Source organism: Poromitra crassiceps, assembly GCF_964638095.1.
Source record: "Poromitra crassiceps genome assembly, chromosome: 4".
NCBI classification, from domain to species: Eukaryota; Metazoa; Chordata; class Actinopteri; order Beryciformes; family Melamphaidae; genus Poromitra; species Poromitra crassiceps.
Genome location: NC_139626.1, coordinates 33,357,823 through 33,377,822, shown reverse-complemented (window position 1 = coordinate 33,377,822; position 20,000 = coordinate 33,357,823). Strand labels below are relative to the sequence as shown.

The 20,000-nt window shown below is 44.7% G+C and overlaps 1 protein-coding gene across 1 annotated transcript in view; it reads right to left on the bottom strand.

Moving 5' to 3' along the window:
* snx29 (sorting nexin 29) overlaps window positions 1-20,000 on the bottom strand; it is a 166,651-nt gene that overhangs the window by 135,113 nt on the left and 11,538 nt on the right. Inside the window, exons 8-13 of the mRNA XM_083635140.1 lie at window positions 18,814-19,177; window positions 16,541-16,653; window positions 15,180-15,270; window positions 14,898-14,980; window positions 3,725-3,788; window positions 963-1,091 (exon numbers count right to left, since the gene is read on the bottom strand). Of these exons, the coding sequence (XP_083491266.1) occupies window positions 963-1,091; window positions 3,725-3,788; window positions 14,898-14,980; window positions 15,180-15,270; window positions 16,541-16,653; window positions 18,814-19,177 (844 nt within the window). The remainder of the gene's footprint in view (window positions 1-962; window positions 1,092-3,724; window positions 3,789-14,897; window positions 14,981-15,179; window positions 15,271-16,540; window positions 16,654-18,813; window positions 19,178-20,000) is intronic.

Below are 20,000 nucleotides of genomic sequence, written 5' to 3'. Positions count from 1 at the left end.
GAGAAACAATAACAACCTGCATAAGAAGCTTTCTGCTGGCAGTTGAGTGATCAGTGATGATACGCTCCACATCAGTAACGCCTCAGTGAACTGAATAGCTGTGAGATAGTGTTGCTGCTTGTCTGTCGCCGAGCGAGCCAACAGTCATTACAAGACCTGACATTTCACCATGTCAGGCTTACTGACTCCAAATTCATCCAGGCTGCGAATGAATCACAAAGAACTGTGGGATGTGCCAGTAAGTAGCCTCTTAGCTTCCAGGCCTCACTCAGCAGCTAGCTGCTCCTTCACTGCTATTTACAGCCACTAAGGCCTCACTCAGCAGCTAGCTGCTCCTTCACTGCTATTTACAGCCACTAAGGCCTCACTCAGCAGCTAGCTGCTCCTTCACTGCTATTTACAGCCACTATTGATTGAGCCAGATTTGGCTGGAGAGGAAGATCAGCACTGAACATTGTGTGGCTGACTATAGAATAGTTTAGTGTGTGTGTGTGTGTGTGTGTGTGTGTGTGTGTGTGTGTGTGTGTGTGTGTGTGTGTGTGTGTGTGTGTGTGTGTGTGTGTGTGTGTGTGTGTGCGTGCGTGCGTGCGTGTGTGTGTGTGTGCGTGCGTGAGCGTGTGTGTGACTGTGTCTGAGCGCGTGCGTGTGTGTGTGAGCGTGTGTGCGTGTGCACTTTGCATGTCAAACTGGCCAGCAGAGAGTGAGGCAGTTCATATACAGGAATATATTTAGTAAAACTCTCTACCTGTCATTGTCTTTGCGTTCAATGTGAACATGTATTCAGGTACATAAAGTGAGGTGGGGATGTATTCAGGTACATCAAGTGAGGTGGGGATGTATTCAGGTACATAAAGTGAGGTGGGGATGGGACGCTCTTCTTGCAGCTTTAACTCTCCATTTCCAAAAAGTTGTGATGCCACAAACGTCCATTCTATGTTTACCATTTCTGCGCTGTTCCTTACCTGGCCAGGGCCTGGACTTTGGCTGTGTGTCGCTCCTCCAGCTCAGCCAGCTTCCTCCCCAGCAGGTCCGTTTCCTGCCTCAGGCACGCCGAGTGCTCCATCTCCCCATCCAGCAGACTGCGAAGAGACCTGCAGCAAAGACACACAAATACTAAGAGACCTGCAGCAAAGACACACAAATACTAAGAGACCTGCAGCAAAGACACACAAATAGAGACCTGCAGCAAAGACACACAAATACTAACATCGAGTCCTAGTCACAGGCAGAAACATCCATCTCCCTGCCTGGCAGCCTACAAACGGATATAAAGTGTTCCAGAATCAGATGTGACACATACTCTTTCAAAATAAGTGCTAGCACTAAATTAAAACTAGAACGACCGCACCGTGGATATATGGCTCCGCCAATAAGTGAGCAGTCGACATCCATGTCTGACCAGACTTTGACATTTGAGCGAAAATGTGAAGACATTCCATCAAGGCGTTACTGAGATATGGCGTAAACGAGCTTGTAAATAACGTTTGTGAGGCCACAGTGACCTTGACCTTTGACCACCAAAATGTAAGTTGTCAGTTAATCCTTGAGTCCAAGTGGACGTTTGAGCCAAATGTGCCGAAATTCCGTCAAGGCATTCCAGTGATATCGCATTAATGAGCTAGAAAATGGCGTTCGTGAGGTCACAGTGACCTTGAACTTTGACCTTTGACCACCAAAATGTAATCAGTTCATCCTTGAGTCCAAGTGGTCTTTGAGTGGTCGTTTGAGCCAAATTTAACGAAATTCCGTCAAGGCGTTCCTGAGATATCGCGTTAATGAACATCGGACGGACTTACGGACAGACGGACAACCCGAAACCATAATGCCCTCCAGCTCGGCTATCGCCGGCGGAGGCATGACAAGTTATGGTACTAGAGATAGTAGGTAACTTACATCCCTGGCCTGCAAAGTAAGCAGCTATGAGGAACCTTCATTTTGTGTTGATTTTAGCGGCCCCTGTGGACAAAAGCGGTAGTGTTATCTCGGAACGAAGACTGCATTTCCTGAACACCGAGTTTCCTCTGAGTTTGATTTGCTGCATAAGGTTAAATAACATTATCGGTTCATTCGCTGGCCGGAACAGAAATTACTAGTTTCACACAGACACAAGAAGTCAGCCGTTTTATATGTAATATTCACTTCGATACATGTAGCTCACTATGGGCCCTATATTACTATCTTGATTGGCTGGTGAAGGCAAATCCCACCGCCACGCCAGAAGGTGGCGCCCCCTATATAAGTGAGTGCACAGGAGGAAGAGCCCATCTTTTTCCATTCTTCTCATGCACAGAGGAACACCTTATTGCAGCCTGTAGCTTTAGCTTAACTGTTCATAGCAGTGTAGAAACTAGTATTAGCTTCAGTGCCTATATATGCCTTCTCCTAGCGGAGACAATCTTACCTAACGACAGCACGCCACACTATCGTTAGCAGCTATTGTAACAAGCCAGTTACCGTTGCTAAAGTTTACAGCCACGTAAATACCCCATCCCGTGTTATCAAACCAGATATCACGCGACATGGCTAGCTCACAAGATAGTCACTCCAGCCAGACCCCCAGCTCTTGTTCCGATGACGACTGCCGACTGGCATGGCGAAGTCGAGCTAGCTTCGGACCCCGACTGAATCCAGGAGGACATGCTGGAGTTGGATGCTGGAGAGGACGAGGATTTCATCTCTTCAACCGGATTCATCTCTAACGATGATGATGATGAGGACAAGGACATTTTCAACTCTGCTTCCCCGGTAAACCCTGGAGCCGTATCCGAGTCCACTTCTGTGGGGAAGGGTGGAGTCTGGGCCTTAAGTCACTCAGCAAACCAGCCGTCATCTGTTTGCATCGGTCCTCATCTGCACCACCGTGTTCATGCACGCGCAGTGCCGAGCCTGGATCATACCCCAAGTACGCCAAGAGAGGGCGCCACAGCATTGCTGTTGGTCTCCCCTCTACCAGAAAAGGTCACAGGGCCTAGCTCCAATCTTTCCGCCAAACAGAAAAATGGGAAGAAATAATGGCCCCCAAAGTGGGTAATTCAGACAATTTCGAAGGGATATAGGCTCCAATTCAGAGCCATTCCCACCAAATTTTCACACACACACACACACACACACAAGCTCGAGGAGAGGCAGCTCGTGTTTTACAGGAGGAAATAAACGCACTGTTGCAATAGCAACAATATTTGCAATCGTGTGCAATAGCCGTGGTTCGTCACGAGCAGAGCCATGGAGGATTTTACTGCAACTATTTTCTAGCGCCAAAATGGGGTCACAATGGAGGATCTGCCCGATCTTGGATCTGCGGATCCCAAGGCGACTGGTTCAGCGCCATGGACCTATGCGACCCTTGTTTCCACATCCCAAAATATCCTCCTCAGAGATGTTACATCAGGTTCGCCTTTCAAGGGATATGTTACCAATACTACATGCTTTCTTTAGGCCGGAGGCAGCTTCACTTGGCAACCCATTTGGACGATTGGCTGATTTTGGCACAATGGAAACAGGAGGCGCAGGCAGGCACCTAACCAGCTTAGGTTTTGTGATCAACGAGGAAAAGAGTAAGCTCTCTCCCAATCAGAGCATAGACTTTCTTGGTTTGTCTCTGGAGTCAGTTATTTTCATGGCCCACCTACCGGCCGAGCGAGTGAAATCACTCAGAGCCTGCCGACTTTGCGCGTGTGTGCGTGTGTGTGTGCGTGCGTGCGTGCGTGTGCGTATCCCAACATACGTGTTTTGTTCCTCCAGCTCGTCCTTCCTGTTCATCATGGCTACAATGGCCTGACGCAGCTCCACTGGAGAGGAGAGGGACAGCAGAGTACAATGGTAAGACAACTGTACATATATGCATACACTACTTAAAATGCATGTCTATAGAGAGCCGCAGGAATGAGTCCGGAAGACATCGATGCTAACACTTCCGGGTTCTTCACTGTTTCCGCCTATGGGATTTTTGAATGGGTTTTTGGCGCGATGCTTCAAATGAGATCTGTGGTTAACGCAAGCTTATTCAAACGCGAACCAGTGTTCAGCAGGATAATCTTCACACATGAGGACCACTTTTATGAGTTTTGAAGCTTTTACGTGCCGTTAAAAGGGCAGCTAGCTAGCAAACGGCTAATGAGACTACACTGTTGAGTCGACGGGGATATTATACGTCAATAACGTCATCACTTCAAAGGACGAACACGGAAATTCTCTTTCCCTCACCTGGTTCAGCCCGGGGTAATCAGTGCACAGCAGCGCACACAACACTCCAGGTTGAATTTGGCTGTGATGACGTGACGTGGAAGCCTATGCGACACTTGTGTGTAGTTCTAGAATAGCTTAGAATAGCTTTTTACTTCTAGGGCTCACATTTACGCTTCAAAACTCATGAAAGTGGTCCTCATGTGTGAAGATTATCTCGCTGAACACTGGTTCACGTTCGATTAAGCTTGCGTTGCCCACAGACCTTGAAGCATCGCGCCAAAAACCCATTCAAAAATCCCATAGGCAGAAACAGTGAAGAACCCAGAAGTTCGAGACTTCCGCGTTCCGACTACAAAAATACGTCCTCCCTGCGGTACTCTATAAGCTACACATAATCCCTATACATAGCAATATTAGGGTTCCCACACATTAAAAATCTAAATCAATGATTTTTCAAGCACTTTCCAGGCCAAATCTCCTCAAATTCAAGGACCCAACATAGCATAGTTTGAGGCATGTATCAAGGTTAATTACGGTTACAGTAACGGTTACACTGATGATTTCTATCATGAGAACTAGCAAGCTTGACAGAAGCTCACAGACAATTCAAAAGAAATATATATATATATATATATATATATATATATATATATATATATATATATATATATATATATATATATATATTTATTTATTTTTATTTATTTTTTCCGGTTTATTTGGCAGGGACAGTGTGCATGTACATTAATCATTCTCAGTAAAGAACAAAGAGATGCCTTGCACCAGATTATAGCTTCAAGCTAATTTCCATCTAGTCCCTGATAGGGCACCATAAAACAACATACATACAGTCAAACATGGGGCACCATAAAAATGCCAAAGGAAATCAACAGAAATGCTGATAATGCGCCACATGAAGCAAAAAACATACAATGTTGAAATACAGTAAAATACAATAAAATAAGGTGAGATGTGTGATTAGTGGGTGCAGAGCTGAGCAGCTTTCACGTGTCTTTTCAAATTAGTTTTGAAAGAACTGAAAGAGCTGCTGCTCCTCACATGGTCAGGCAGTGCGTTCCACTGATTTGAGGCTTTGACAGAGAAAGCAGATTGTCCAAATACAGTGCGACGAAATGGTATGAAGCAATCTCGAGTGGAGGATATTCATGCTGGATATTCATAGTGATGCTGGTGTTGAGGCAGGTTGGGGCGGTGTGGCAGAAGGTGCGTGATGCTGGTGTTGAGGCAGGTTGGGGCGGTGTGGCAGAAGGTGTGTGATGCTGGTGTTGAGGCAGGTTGGGGCGGTGTGGCAGAAGGTGTGTGATGCTGGTGTTGAGGCAGGTTGGGGCGGTGTGGCAGAAGGTGTGTGATGCTGGTGTTGAGGCAGGTTGGGGCGGTGTGGCAGAAGGTGTGTGATGCTGGTGTTGAGGCAGGTTGGGGCGGTGTGGCAGAAGGTGTGTGATGCTGGTGTTGAGGCAGGTTGGGGCGGTGTGGCAGAAGGTGTGTGATGCTGGTGTTGAGGCAGGTTGGGGCGGTGTGGCAGAAGGTGTGTGATGCTGGTGTTGAGGCAGGTTGGGGCGGTGTGGCAGCCGGACATAGAGGTGTAGAGGTGTACTTGGAGGTTTCAAAGCTCTAACCAGGCTATTAACATGATCCCCCAAAATAACAACCCTCATAACCTTTTTTACATCAAAAGTCCCACCAAAAAAAAGGTTACCGAGGAAAGCAGCAGGGGGTAGCTGCAGCAACATTGCCTTTTAAACTTTTAGATGGCACTCTCAACCCGTTCAGTTTCTCCACAGCTGCAGGCTGCCCAGGCCCAGCATCAAGCCAGCCAAAACAAAATAGAAACTTCCGGGTTAAAACTTAAACAAGTAAATAGCCTTACTGATGCATGTGGGAGGAGAAAAAGGTGTTTCAACAAACGAAGCAGCAAACCTTGTATCAAAATACAAATTTTGATGTTAAGATGATTACATATGGAGTGAAACTGTGGCTGTAAAAATTAACAATGTTAACGTTACAACAAGGGTTTTATTTTGAAAGCCCTAGAGCGGATGACCTACTTAGATTCTGACTGACTGACTGTACTGATGTACAGTCTATGCGCTTGATGCTCTGGTGTCGTGGTGTGTCCCAGCCGTAAATGGGGAGAGGCGCTTTTTTCTGTCGGCATATTTTGTCAATGTAAAGACATTTTAAAATAATTAACTGTTGAAAGTCAAATTTCAGCCTGTGGGAATCACTGAATCACGCTAGAAAAGGGGCGGCTGGAAAGGGGGAGAGCGCGTTGGACCACCGTCAAGATCTATATCGCCAGGCGTGCAGAGCCGTCGCGTTAATCACTATTATACAATTGGTTTTAAAACATAGATGATTGCAATTACTGCTAAAAGCTGCAGGTCTGGGGTATGGTTCCGTAATACGGATATACTCACAAGAGGGTGAGGTGATGCGTCAGGAGGGACGCACGCGTAAGGGGAGCTTAAAAGAGGACACCGTACCCAGACCTGAGTTTTATGTGTGTGTAGTCATGTTTCTTATATATGTATAAGTATGTCGGGGGACTAAATATAGATAAATTGTTTTTTTTCTATTATTCAAACCCAATGAGTCCTCTATAAGTTTTTAGCTCTTTTTGCAACTGCTGCGCCTGTTGCTTAATGCACTTTTTATACTCTTTTTTTAAGTTTTGTTGTGATGCTTTTAAATGTCAATTCTATTCTCTTCTTTTATTCTTTTATTTTCCTGTCAACCATTTTATGTGAAGCACTTTGAATTGCCTGTGTGTATGAAATGTGCTATACAAATAAACTTGACTTGACTTAATAACCTGCCTCACTTCCAGGGTCGCTCTATCAGCTAAACAGGACGACTTGGCAACTTTTAGACTGAAGAAAATGACAGTAGTTTGTGGATATTAGTGGGATTTTGGGTCAATCTAAAAGGCAGTTAATCTACCCTGCACCTGACATGCCATCTCTCTCTCTCTCACACACACAGGAGGAGGAGGAGGAGGAGGAGGAGGAGGAGGAGGAGGAGCAGGAGCAGGAGGAGCAGGAGAAGGAGGAGGAGGAGGAGGAGCAGGAGCAGGAGCAGGAGCAGGAGGAGCAGGAGAAGGAGGAGGAGGAGGAGCAGGAGGAGGAGGAGGAGCAGCAGGAGCAGGAGCAGGAGGAGGAGGAGGAGGAGGAGGAGGAGCAGGAGCAGGAGCAGGAGCAGGAGCAGGAGGAGGAGCAGGAGCAGGAGCAGGAGGAGGAGGAGGATGTTATTCCATGAGACTGGTGTGTTAGCCAGGTGTTATTCCATGAGACTGGTGTGTTAGCCAGGTGTTATTCCATGAGACTGGTGTGTTAGCCAGGTGTTATTCTATGAGACTGGTGTGTTAGCCAGGTGTTATTCTATGAGACTGGTGTGTTAGCCAGGTGTTATTCCATGAGACTGGTGTGTTAGCCAGGTGTTATTCTATGTGACTGGTGTGTTAGCCAGGTGTTATTCTATGAGACTGGTGTGTTAGCCAGGTGTTATTCCATGAGACTGGTGTGTTAGCCAGGTGTTATTCCATGAGACTGGTGTGTTAGCCAGGTGTTATTCCATGAGACTGGTGTGTTAGCCAGGTGTTATTCTATGAGACTGGTGTGTTAGCCAGGTGTTATTCCATGAGACTGGTGTGTTAGCCAGGTGTTATTCCATGAGACTGGTGTGTTAGCCAGGTGTTATTCCATGAGACTGGTGTGTTAGCCAGGGAGCCCAGAGAGATTCAGCTCCAGCAGGCAGAGCAAGACCGCTGCCCTGCCCTGCCGTGCCGGCCGGTTGCCGTAGACACCTTGGTCTCTTGTGATTGGTTAGGAAAGACCGAAGACCGCCCCCTTATTCACCTTATGTAGCTACGCCCATTTGACCCGGTTGTGTGGTTGTTGTCCGGCTAAAGAAAAAGAAAAAGGGCGGCTGCTCCAATATAATCTAACTCTGAATTAACTAATAATTTAGCCAATTGTATGTAACATACCAAATAAAAGCAAACGGCAATGTCTAAGAATTAGGGCATTCACGACTAGTAGATTTTACTAGTCGTACCTAAAGGTAGTCGACTAGTCGTTTTAGCAACAACAACAATTTTTTTTCTTTAATAAAGAACATGAGGGATTTACACGACATACATGGACTATCATATCCCATATCCCATATCCCCCACAAAGAACATCAAACCACAACACAACAAAACAAGAAAACTGCATAAGATACACAATAATCCAAGAACAAACAAGACTATTGGACAAACAACCAAACAAAAACAATGCATCCAGATCCTATCCTGATAAGCCTAATGACACTGGGGTAAAAAGTTCTTAAAGTCAAACTCTGTATGTGGCTGCCATATTTTGGGGATGTCTAAGAATCTGCCTTTGCTCTTGTAGTTATCCAACGTATGGTAGCTTGAGAGTTCATTCCACCAGTGAACTACAGCTGGGGGATTGGATCAGGCCCGGTTCTACGGGGGTGCAAAAGCATGCATTGCACCCTTATTTTAATTGTCTGCATGCTCAGTTGAAAAGTAAAAAAAAAAAAAAAAAAAAAATTTTTTTTTTTTTTTAATAAATGCTACAGCTGCACACTTACTGTTTAAACTTGAATTATAGTTGTTGTTTTTCTTTGTTCTTTGATGTGATTTTATGGCTTTTTGGCACCTATATGTAACCTTTTAAGGTTGAGATAATTGAATTATCATTATATGGTCCAAATATTTCAGTAAAGCACTTGAAACACTTGAAATATTCTTGCTTGGGTGGTATCATTCTACTTGAAATGATGGTCAAATGCATTATTTTTAGTAAAATAACATGTCAAATTTTTCGGGCGGCCGGCCTTCGGCCGGCCACCCGAGTGGGCCCGGCCTTCGGCCGGGCATCTGCACCCTTTCCTATCTAGGATGCACCCCTAGTCATCTTGTTCTGGAACCGGCCCTGGATTGGATGCTTTCCAATTTAAAGCTATGCATTTCCTAGCTGCCAACAGGGCAAGATCTATGTATTTACTTTGAATGCATTGTTTTTGTTTGGTTGTTTGTCCAATAGTCTTGTTTGTTCTTGGATTATTGTGTATGTTATGCAGTTTTCTTGTTTTGTTTTGTTGTGTTTTGATGTTCTTTGTGGGGGATATGGGATATGCTAGTCCATGTATGTCGTGTAAATACCTCATGTTCTTTCTTAAAGATTAAAAATAAAAAAAATAAAAATAAAATGCTAAAACGACTAGTCGACTACTAAGCACAGTGTCGACTAGTGGTTTTACTAGTCGACTGCAGACGTTAACGTGCAGGTCTTATAGACGTAAGTGGTTCGAGCGCTCGGAGGAGAGAAAACTATCTGAAGCTTTCTTTGTTGGAGTCCAGGTATGTCTTACAAGAAAGTGCTCGTCATTGTCGACGATAACGTTATCTGACCTGGCTAACAGTGGATACTCGCTTGCTTGCTGTGTACCGAGCTCAACGTACGGCTATGTTCTTTGTTTTACCCCCTGCGCTGTCCGCTACAAAAACAACTCTGTTCTTCTGACGTTCTTTTGTATTTCGCGCCGTGACCCCCGGAAGTGTTAAAACAACCCGGAAGAATTTGGCCCACCCCCGCGTATGAACATAAGGTGAATAGAAATGCTCTGAAGTGAATGCAATCTCACACCAGAAGAGGAAATGACTGACTTTTATTTAAAGCTTGTAGGTGATTTGCTTTCTCTCTCTTTGACAAGCACACATCCTGTGGTGTAAGGGTGACAATGTGCTCCTGTGTATTCATGTACTCTGTGTCTTGTGTTCCTTTTGCACAACTGTTTTATAGAACTGTGTTGTAGATTCGTATAACTTGTATATTTTTACTCTGTTGTCTTGTGTTTGTGATGTTTCCAAGGGACTACAGACAGATGCCAATTAGCTGCCTGCCAGCTATAATCTGGTACGGTGCATCAAATGGCGACATTTATGTTTGAACTGTACATTGTCCCTTTCAAATAAATACAATAAATAAAGATCATATCGCTTCACTGTTATCTCTCTACCTACAATACAGACAGTCATAAAAATCTGGACAAAATCATATTCAATGATAAATATATTCTGGTCTGCGAGACCAAATCTCATCAAATGGCTTTAATATGGACTAAACTAGGAGTCCTTTATTATGAAAAGGGTTGAGAATAGCTGCTCTTCACGTTCACAGCGCTGCTCGGCTCTCCAGCTCCCCCTGCCTGCCACTGTCTGACCTCCACTTACCATGGGTTAATAGATCGGACGATGGCTCACTCCTGGAGCTTCAAGGCAGTTCTACTCACTCACACCCCCCCCCCCCCCCCAAATACATACACACACAGAAGCTGTGGAATGAAATGGCATCAGTGCTGCGCATCTGAGGGCCTAAGCTCTGATTAGCTCCGCCTCCGGGGGACCGAGCACATCACCAAGCACACTCCAGAGTGGAAAAAGCAAGAAGAGTGTGATCACACACATCAAACGCATGCCGACCGCTTTCAATCTGAAATCTGATTCACCCCCCCCCCCCCACATCTGAAATCTGATTCACCCCGACCCCACATCTGAAATCTGATTCACCCCCCTCCCCCACATCTGAAATCTCATCGCTGATGTAAATGGCAGGCATTCACTCAATCCTTCACAATCTCCTATCTCCTCTCAAAGGCAAAGTCCTTTGATGGGTGCAATTGAATGTGTGTGTGTGTGTGTGTGTGTGTGTGTGTGTGTGTGTGTGTGTGTGTGTGTGTGTGTGTGTGTGTGTGTGTGTGTGTGTGTGTGTGTGTGTGTGTGTGTGTGTGTGTGTGTATGTATGGGTTGTTGGGTACAGTAACAGGGCTACACTGGACCAACAGTGCCACCTGGTGGACTGATTCATATGATGGAAAAGCACAAAATTACCTCTCAAATGACAACAATCTCCCTGGCACAGGAGGGACTTCACTGAGAGCAATTAGATCACTTTTGCTGCAAAGCAAAAAGCGATCAACAAGTTTAAATATAATGAATCAACGAGTTTGAGTTTGTCTGACAGACAGCAGCTGTGGTCTGATTTCCATACAAAGACCTGTCAAGTTCAACTTTATTATTTGTCCCAAAAGGGAGATTTGTGCTGCAGCAAGCATAAAAACCACATAGCAAAACATGCACAAAACATAAAAACAATATAAATAAATAAATACACACATAACAGTTTAGAGTACAGGGCATCCAGGTGGCTCACCTGGTAGAGCGCGTACCACTAAAGCTGCGTTCACACCGACCTATTCAAGTTTTTCACTGGCATCGAGTTTACATACAAAGTCAATGCAAACGAGCGATTGAGCGTATATTCGCCCAGGAGAAAAAACGCTGGGCACCCGAGCGACAGAGACAGGGCGATAGGGAGAAAATTCGCTTGTCGCCCGAGATGAAATATCCCAACTCGAGCGAAATTACGCTGGCATCAGTCGCTCGCTGTTCAACGCTGATTGGCTGCCGTGTGAGAGTGAGTCAAGGATCACACTGGCTTGGAACAAACTGCTGGTTTATTGTGTGGCAACAAACCGCATTGAAAGCTGATTGACAGGCTGACAGCTGACATGAAGTGAAGTCTGTACTACCGGTATAGAGCTCGCGTTAGGAGGAGCACGCTGATAGGCTTAGCTTGTAAACAACTACGGTGGCTCGTAGTGGACAAATATCATGACATTGCATAACATTATAGCCCCCAGATGTCCGTCAATTATTGTGCCTGTTGACGAGCGATTTAAACAGAGCGACAGAGCGATTCCAAAGGGTTGAATCGAGCGACAGAGAGAAAAATAAATATCTCGGTGTGAACACAGCTTAAGGCTCATGGATCATTTATACTCTATTTTCATACGTAAATCGATGCGTCCGTTTCAAATGTTATTATCGTCACTGCCCACATACTTCCATGCCTCTTTCACGTTGGCATCATGTTAGCAATACATCCACCAGTGGGCAGTAGAGAGTCAAATGTATGAGTGTGTGTGTGTGGTTTTGCTGCGTTTCATGCGTATCTGTAAGCTTTCAGATGACGGACAGAAAACGCAGAGAAGGCAGAAGACAGAAGGCTCTGTCCGTCTCCGTCCTTAACGTAGAGTATTATTGGGCCTTTAGTCCTTTGCGTGGCCGACCCGGGTTCGAATCCGACCCCTAGTCCTTTGCCACGTCATCCCCTCTCTCTCCCCACCTTTCCTGTCTTCCTACTGTCCTATACAATAAAGGCAAAAATGCCCCCCACCCCCAAGATAGATAAATAAATAAATAAAATAAAATACAAAAGTTTACAGTACACATCTGTCACTTTCATGTTGCCTTCATTGTCGGCTGGTAGAAGGATAAAGGGCTAATTAGTGTATCAATCTTTAGGAGAGACTGCTCAATTTGCCATAGGCTACTAAAACAACACACCTATTTCCATAGAATATCTACCTTTAGCCTGATGGTTCACCTGTCAATCATTCCCTTCTTGTTGAGCGAGGTCTGTCTGTCTGTCTGTCTGTCTGTCTGTCCATGGTCTGGACTTCCCCCTGCCTGCGCTGTGTTAGATATTCATTAAGGGACTCGTTTGGGTCTCTGTGTCTGCGTGTTTATAGCTTTTACAGTGAGGCAATATGATGTTTGTGCAGCTCACTCCAAATTCTTCAATTATACTTCAAAAATAAAAGGCAAGTAATTTCTTTATCTTCAGCTCTCCCCTCCTCTCATACAGTAGGCTATCCTCTCTCTCTCTCTCTCTCTCTCTCTCTTTCATACAGTAAGCTATCCGCTCTCTCTCTTTCATACAGTAAGCTATCCTCTCTCTCTCTCTCATACACTAGGCTATCTCTCTCTCTCTCTCTCATACAGTAGGCTCTCTCTCTCTCTCTCTCTCTCTCTCTCACAGTAGGCTATCCCCTCTCTCTCATACAGTAGGCTATCGTCTATCTCTCATACAGTAGGCTATCCTCTCTCTCTCTCTCGTTCACTCCGAAAATACCTAATGTTAAAGTGTTACAATGTTTCCCATTTGACTTTTTATAACATCATCGGACCAATTCAAAATGTGTTCTCCTCCTCTCACCATGTGCTACCACAGCTAATTTGTCATTGTTCCTCTGATGATAATAGACTGCTGAAACTTCCTGTATTTGGTCCAAAAGTCCAAACTATCCCAAAGATGCTTTCATAATGCAAACAAACCGCACCATGGTGCAGTTTGATCAGGAATGAGACCACCTCTTTTCCTCGGGCCAAATAGCCTCGTTTGGTGCGCCGTTGGTCCGGACCGTGGTCCGAGGGAGGTTTCCCACCTGTCACTTTGGTTCAGATCAAACTGAAAAGTCCTAAAGTCCGGACCAAATGAGGTTGGTGTGAAAGCCTCCATCTCAATCTTGCCAATATTACCGTAAATTCCGGACTATAAGCCGCACCTTTTTTCCCGTTTTTTGGCCTTTTTTGGCCCCTGCGGCTTATATAACGGTGCGGCTTATCTATGGATTTTTTCAAAAAAAAAAAAAAAAAAAAAAAAAAAAAACTCTCTTTTTTAGCACTCTTTCTAACTATAAATCCACTTCTGTTTTAATTTCCTCTCTTGCCCTCTTTTCACCACACTGTATGACACTGTATGACACTGTGTGCACTGTAAAAAAGAAACACAGGTGGTGTTGTGTTATGTTGTTTTGTTGAAATGTTAATAAATGGGAGCTTCCTCAAACAGCCATCTCTTTCCCGACAATCCCCTCTGTGCATGAACCCTTACATATGGTAATTAAACATTAAAACACAAAAAAAAAAAAAAAAAAAAAAAATACCATTAAAACACCCGCGGCTTATAGTCCGGTGCGGCTTATATATGTAAAAAACAGTCAACTTTGCAGGTGCGGCTTATACACCGGTGCGGCTTATAGTCCGGAATTTACGGTAGATGTTATTTTTTTCCTGTCTATTTAAAACTTTAAACAATGGCTCATTTTATTGACACTTGGTTAATTTTCTCCACGGCGCTACAAACAATTAAAGGGATTTTCACATTCTCAAACTGCTATGCATTTGTTAGTCACTTCCTATGCATTGACTGGATGTTGAATGGTTTAAGTCAAGTTAAGTCAAGTTTATTTGTATAGCACATTTCATACACAGAGGCAATTCAAAGTGCTTCACATAAAATGGTTGACAGGAAAATAAAAGAATAAAAGAAGAGAATAAAATGGACATTTAAAAGCATCACAACAAAACTTTAAAAAAGGGTATAAAACAGTGGTTTAGCACAGAGTTCCTGCAGATCTCGGTTGATCCCTAAGAAAACTCCTTGCGCATTATTTTTTAATATTTGGAAGAATATTGACACCGTTCACTGCCTGTTTTGCTCTTGAATAAGACTCCATTTGCTCTGGTCTTGACTGGAACTTGACTGAACCTGCTGTTGGAAGTGACTTGGACTTGACAACAGTCCCAGTCGTAACACTCCCAGGGATTGTTGGGCAATTATCTTGATGCTAACTCGCATACGACCACAGATGACTCATACCTGAGAACAGGTTTGGGAACAACCCGAGAGAGAGAGAGAGAGAGAGAGAGAGAGAGAGACAGACAGACAGACAGACAGACAGACAGACAGACAGACAGAGAGAGAGAGAGAGAGAGAGGGAGACAGACAGACAGACAGACAGACAGACAGACAGACAGACAGGAGGGAAACACTCACCCACTGTCATGGACTCAGGCAGGCCGGGAGTCGGCAGCACACTGGAGAGCGGAGCAGCCTGGGCCGGCGGACTGGACTCCATACTGAAACACGAATCGTCACGAGAGGAATCATCCGAATTGCATCTCTTTGAAATAATTCTCAATTTAAAGCTGCAGTACCACAGCACACAGACTGGAGGCACTCACGTCTCCTAGCGTGACTGAATTTGAGAAATATTCTGCGCTGCGTCGTCTCTTAAATACATTCACACACAGTGACTCAAAGAAAAAGGTAACATACGTGAACTGTAGCTGCTGTGAGCGGCTGCTGTCGCAGAGTCCTGTTGACTCACTGTAAGCAGGAAATGCGGCCGTGTCCTCCACAGACCTCACTGAAACAAAATGGAAGTGAAAGAAAGAGAGCAGACACTGGTAGGTAACTGATCTTTATATCCGTGCCAAAAATGAGTGCCGCAAGCAGAATACACATCAACACAACGTCATCTGAAGTAGGTGAAGGTTGTTGTCACAGCAAATAAACATACTAAAGACATGATGTACTTACTGTATATAAACGCTACATTAGGGTTTGGCCGAACATGAGTTTTCAAAGGCCGATTCCGGTGTATTTTGTCATTTTTAAGATATTGCATGTGTACATGGGTTTTGCCCTGCTCTGCTGATTAGCCACAGTGTTCACCAGTGTATTTTGTTGACAAATAACCCTATTTTGGCTTCAAAGTCCTAAGAATAAGCTGTTGGTAAAAACGGGTGTTGACATCAGACATTATGGTTGTCTAACTACTGACGTATGATATTCAGATAATACATTTACCATATGGAGTTAATGTAAATAGCTGGCGTTAGCCTCTGGCATTAGCTAGCTGTTAGCTGTGAGCTGTGTTAATTACATGGCTGTAAAATGCCACTGAAAGACCAGTTCGATATAACGGTCAACCAGTTCGAGTCACGCTCTTTCCATAAAGCCCACCAGCTTTGATATCTGTTGACTGGTTGTTGATATTTATAACAATATTGTGGCTTCTGGACAAACATTTTGCAGAGGTACAGGCAGCCATACTGTTTCCGGTTTACCGTCTACTGCCTGGAAGGGAGACAAAGATCGTATATTGAAGGCAGGAGGCGAGGCTCTTATCATTTGGTGACACCAGCGCTGCAGCCATGATGTTGCAGTGGAACAAGGTATAAGCCTTCGGTTCTTATCAATATACATGATCTTTGGAGCAAATCATATATATATGTGTACATCATCTGATGAAATTATAGATCAGCAACGGCTATACAGGCGGGAAAACTAACTGGAGCGGGGCTTTAAGCTGAGAGACTATGTTTTGAGCCAATATTCATTATGTTCAATATCATTTTTCCATTTTCTTACCAAAAACGATTACACAAGGATTCAGTGAATTCGCAAAAACACACTGCTGAAAACTTAAATGAATGAATAAACCGTGCAAAGAAAATAAAATCTGATGTTTTTTATGCAGCTGTAGTCAGGGAGGAACCTGCATGTCACATCAACATGGGACTGGCTGAGACCTGATATGAGCTGTGTACTTGATATCTATTACTGTCATTTGACACAGTGTATGTTGACTTCCACAAATTGTTTAGTATTGCGTTTCATGTCAATCCTCGTACCTGGCTGAGGGTCTGCGGGCGTCACAGGGATAAGGAAGTCAGAGCTGCAGTGGTCGGTCATCGCCTGCAGGGGGCTCCAGGTCGACACACTGGACAGGCTGCCCACCACCACCCTGAAAAAAAAACACACACAACCACTCAGCCAGGGCCGGCTCACCCTACAGGCGAAACAGTATCCTGCCTGGGGGGCCAGTTCGGCTAGGGCGCTGTAGCCCCTCACAAAACAACAACAAACAAACAAACAAATCGCTGGTAGGCGCCCCCTCCTTTTCTGCACAATCAGTGCCTGAAATTGGCTGCAGGATTGCGGGAATCCCGCATCTGTTTGCGCGAACCGATGTCTATTATTAGCAATTAGGCGATGGTGCAGAACGCGACATATGCTGTTGGACAAGCCGTTTGTCACAGACAGCATCCAGGCGCAGCGTCAGTACAGCTGCAGCAGGTGAGTAGCCTACGTTGTGGGTGGTGAGTGTCTGAGTTTCACAATCACTTCACCTGCCTTCTTCTCCCTGTCAAAAGTGAACCAGGAACTTACATTTTTAAAAGGCTGTATAGGCTAGGCTGCTTTAGTTTTCCTCTTTTTTAGTTTTGTTTCTGTTTGACATCTGCTAGACTAGCGTTTAATGCTGATCACTTTCAGTCGTCTGGAGCCTTGTTTAAACATTTCCTGATGACTGCTGATTCATATAAGGTGGACTTTCATTGACAAAACACCCAGAGAATTTTTATTGTGCGAACCTACAGATACATCTGTGAGCTGTGACTATTGACAGAGGGAGAGAGAGAGAGAGGGAGGGAGGGAGAAGAGAAAGACGCGAGTGAAATAGCAGAGCAGATGGTGGGCGTTCAAACGTGCAAGTAACGAGCCTGCCTGCGATCCAGAGATGTGCACAGACAGTTTAGGGGCCAGGTGCATAAGTGTGAAAAAGGGGCACCCCCTCATAATTATTTATAAAAAATAAAGTGACATACAAGTCAGGCCCGGATACCAGTGACACACTTGAAGTGCTCCCCTGCTATCAATTTACATATAAATAAAAATCTCTTTATTTTCACACAATTTGAAACCACACAATTGATCAGTGAAATACTGTAATTTATAGATTCATTATGCTATAACTTATTTGTACTGATACGTATGCTTATATTAACCCAGTGGCACTCATATTCTGGTTTATTTCAAGAAAAACATTTTGGCTAGTGGAAATTAATTGGCTCGTAACTTTAAAATCTAGCAGCCATATTGGCTGGTGATAAAAAAAAGTTTAATCTCAAACCCTGCAGGGAGAGCAGGTGGTGACATAGGAGTGAGTGAGAAAAGGAGCAAATATATGATTGTTAAGACTGAATACTGACATCACAACCGTCTAATCCTAATGTTAATTTAAAATTAGATAGCCTATTTCTATATGAATCTGGCTTCAAAAGACCAAAATCTTTATATGATGCGCCAAATCAAATCTCGCCTGGGGCACCAATATGACTAGGGCCGGCCCTGCACTCAGCGGATGACCTACTTACATTCTGGCTGCCTTGACGCAGTCTATGCGCCTGCCATATTCCGTCAATGTAAAGTTTAACTGTTAAGAAAGTCGAATTTCAGCCTGTGGGAATCACTGAATCACTGACTCACGCTGGAAAAGGGGCAACAAATCAAGAGGAGGAGAAGCAGGGTCAGAAAGTAACACATTGGACCCCCGCCAAAGATTTATATAGGCACGGCATGCAGAGCCGTCGCGTAAAAACCCGCTTCACTTGCAGGGTCGCTCTATCGGCTAAACGGCCCGGCAAGGCAACTTTTGAGACTGAAGAAAATGCCACTAGTTTGTGGATATTAGGGGGATTTTTGGCCAAAGTGGCTTAAGACTGTTTTTTCTAAAGCAGCTGGCCACTGTTCCTGAATTGGAACTGTACACCTGTGATGTCAGGCCCAGCAGAACGTCCAGCAACAAGTGATGTCACAGGTGTTGAATGCCCTTTTAGAATGCCACCTTTTTCTCCTTATGTCTGCCCTGGGGGCCTGTTTTTATCTATCTATCTATCTATCTATCTATCTATCTATCTATCTATCTATCTATCTATCTATCTAGATCGATAGATCGATAGATTGATAGATCTAAGATAGATCGATAGATCGATCGATAGAGTATGTTATGAGCCCAAAATGTAGATTAATTAAAAAAAATTCAACCTGCACGATGCTCTTTAAAGGCCGTTTTAGCCCTGAGCCGTCATTAATTTCTGAGCGTGAAAAAGAAAACCAGACTCACTGATCAGATTCGACCCTCTCCTCCTGGGACTGTGCTCTGTGTTTGTACACCTCTTCTTCTTCGTCCTCGTCCTCATTGTCTAGGCTCTTGCTGTCTGGCAGGGGCGGGGTGCGGGAGGGGTGCGGGGAGCCCACCCAGCCGACGCCCCCGTTGTGGGCCGGGGACAGGGGGAAGGCAGCGGGCTCCAGGGGGTCCATGCCCTCCTCCACGCTGCTCTGAGCAGGGGGCGCCGTGTGGCTCTTCCTCATCCCAGACTCCTCCTCACCCTCCTCCTCATCCTCTGCCCCTCCGTCCAGGTCATCGTCGAAGGAGATGATGTTGGTGACCTTCTTCTTCCTGCGACGCTCCTTCCTCAGCCCAGAGTCTGGGCAGAGAAGGACAACACGCAGCTCAACAACACAGCATGCAATAACCTACAATAACCCCAAACCATACAATAACCTCAACCTCGCTTCACTTAAAGTCGAGCTGAACCCAAAAATGACTTTTCTTTTCTTTTAGTTCAAATACCTGGGTATGCAGTGCACCTATTTAACAATGTATGCCAAAAACAAAAACGTTTTTCACACTTTTTCACATCAAACATTAATTTTTCAAGATTTCATTCATAACAGTAATCTACAGTTTGCTGACATCACCTAGTACTATCAAATTTCTACCCCATTTCAACCAATCATATCACGACATGGCAGCTGTCAATCAAATCTTCATTTCAGGATAATTTTCTCTTCCAATGAATGGGAAAATGGCGCCTAGTGCCTGTCATCTGGCAGAATTCCTATCCCATAAACTAACTACTAACTTGACCAATTATGCAAACTAAATGAAATGGTAATGTCTAAGAATGCAAAGAAATGTAACTGGCTCGTTAAAACTTGCATTCCAGGATAGGGTTGGCACGATGGACGATGGCATCGACCATCGTGATTGGCCGACCCCCCATCGACCATCTGAGCCTTCTACATCGGATCATCGTGATTAATTATCTGTTCAAATTAAATTTGTGCCGTTTTAATAATAAAACATACCAAATCCACTTACCGTGACGCGTGGGGGACGCGCCGGCAGCATTAAACGAGCGCCCCCAGTTCAGACTCAGAGAAGCCTCCCCTCCCCCTCCTCCGCTCTACTCCTTCTCTGCACTGGGAGCGCTTGTTTAATGTCACCGGGGCATCCCCCGTGCATGA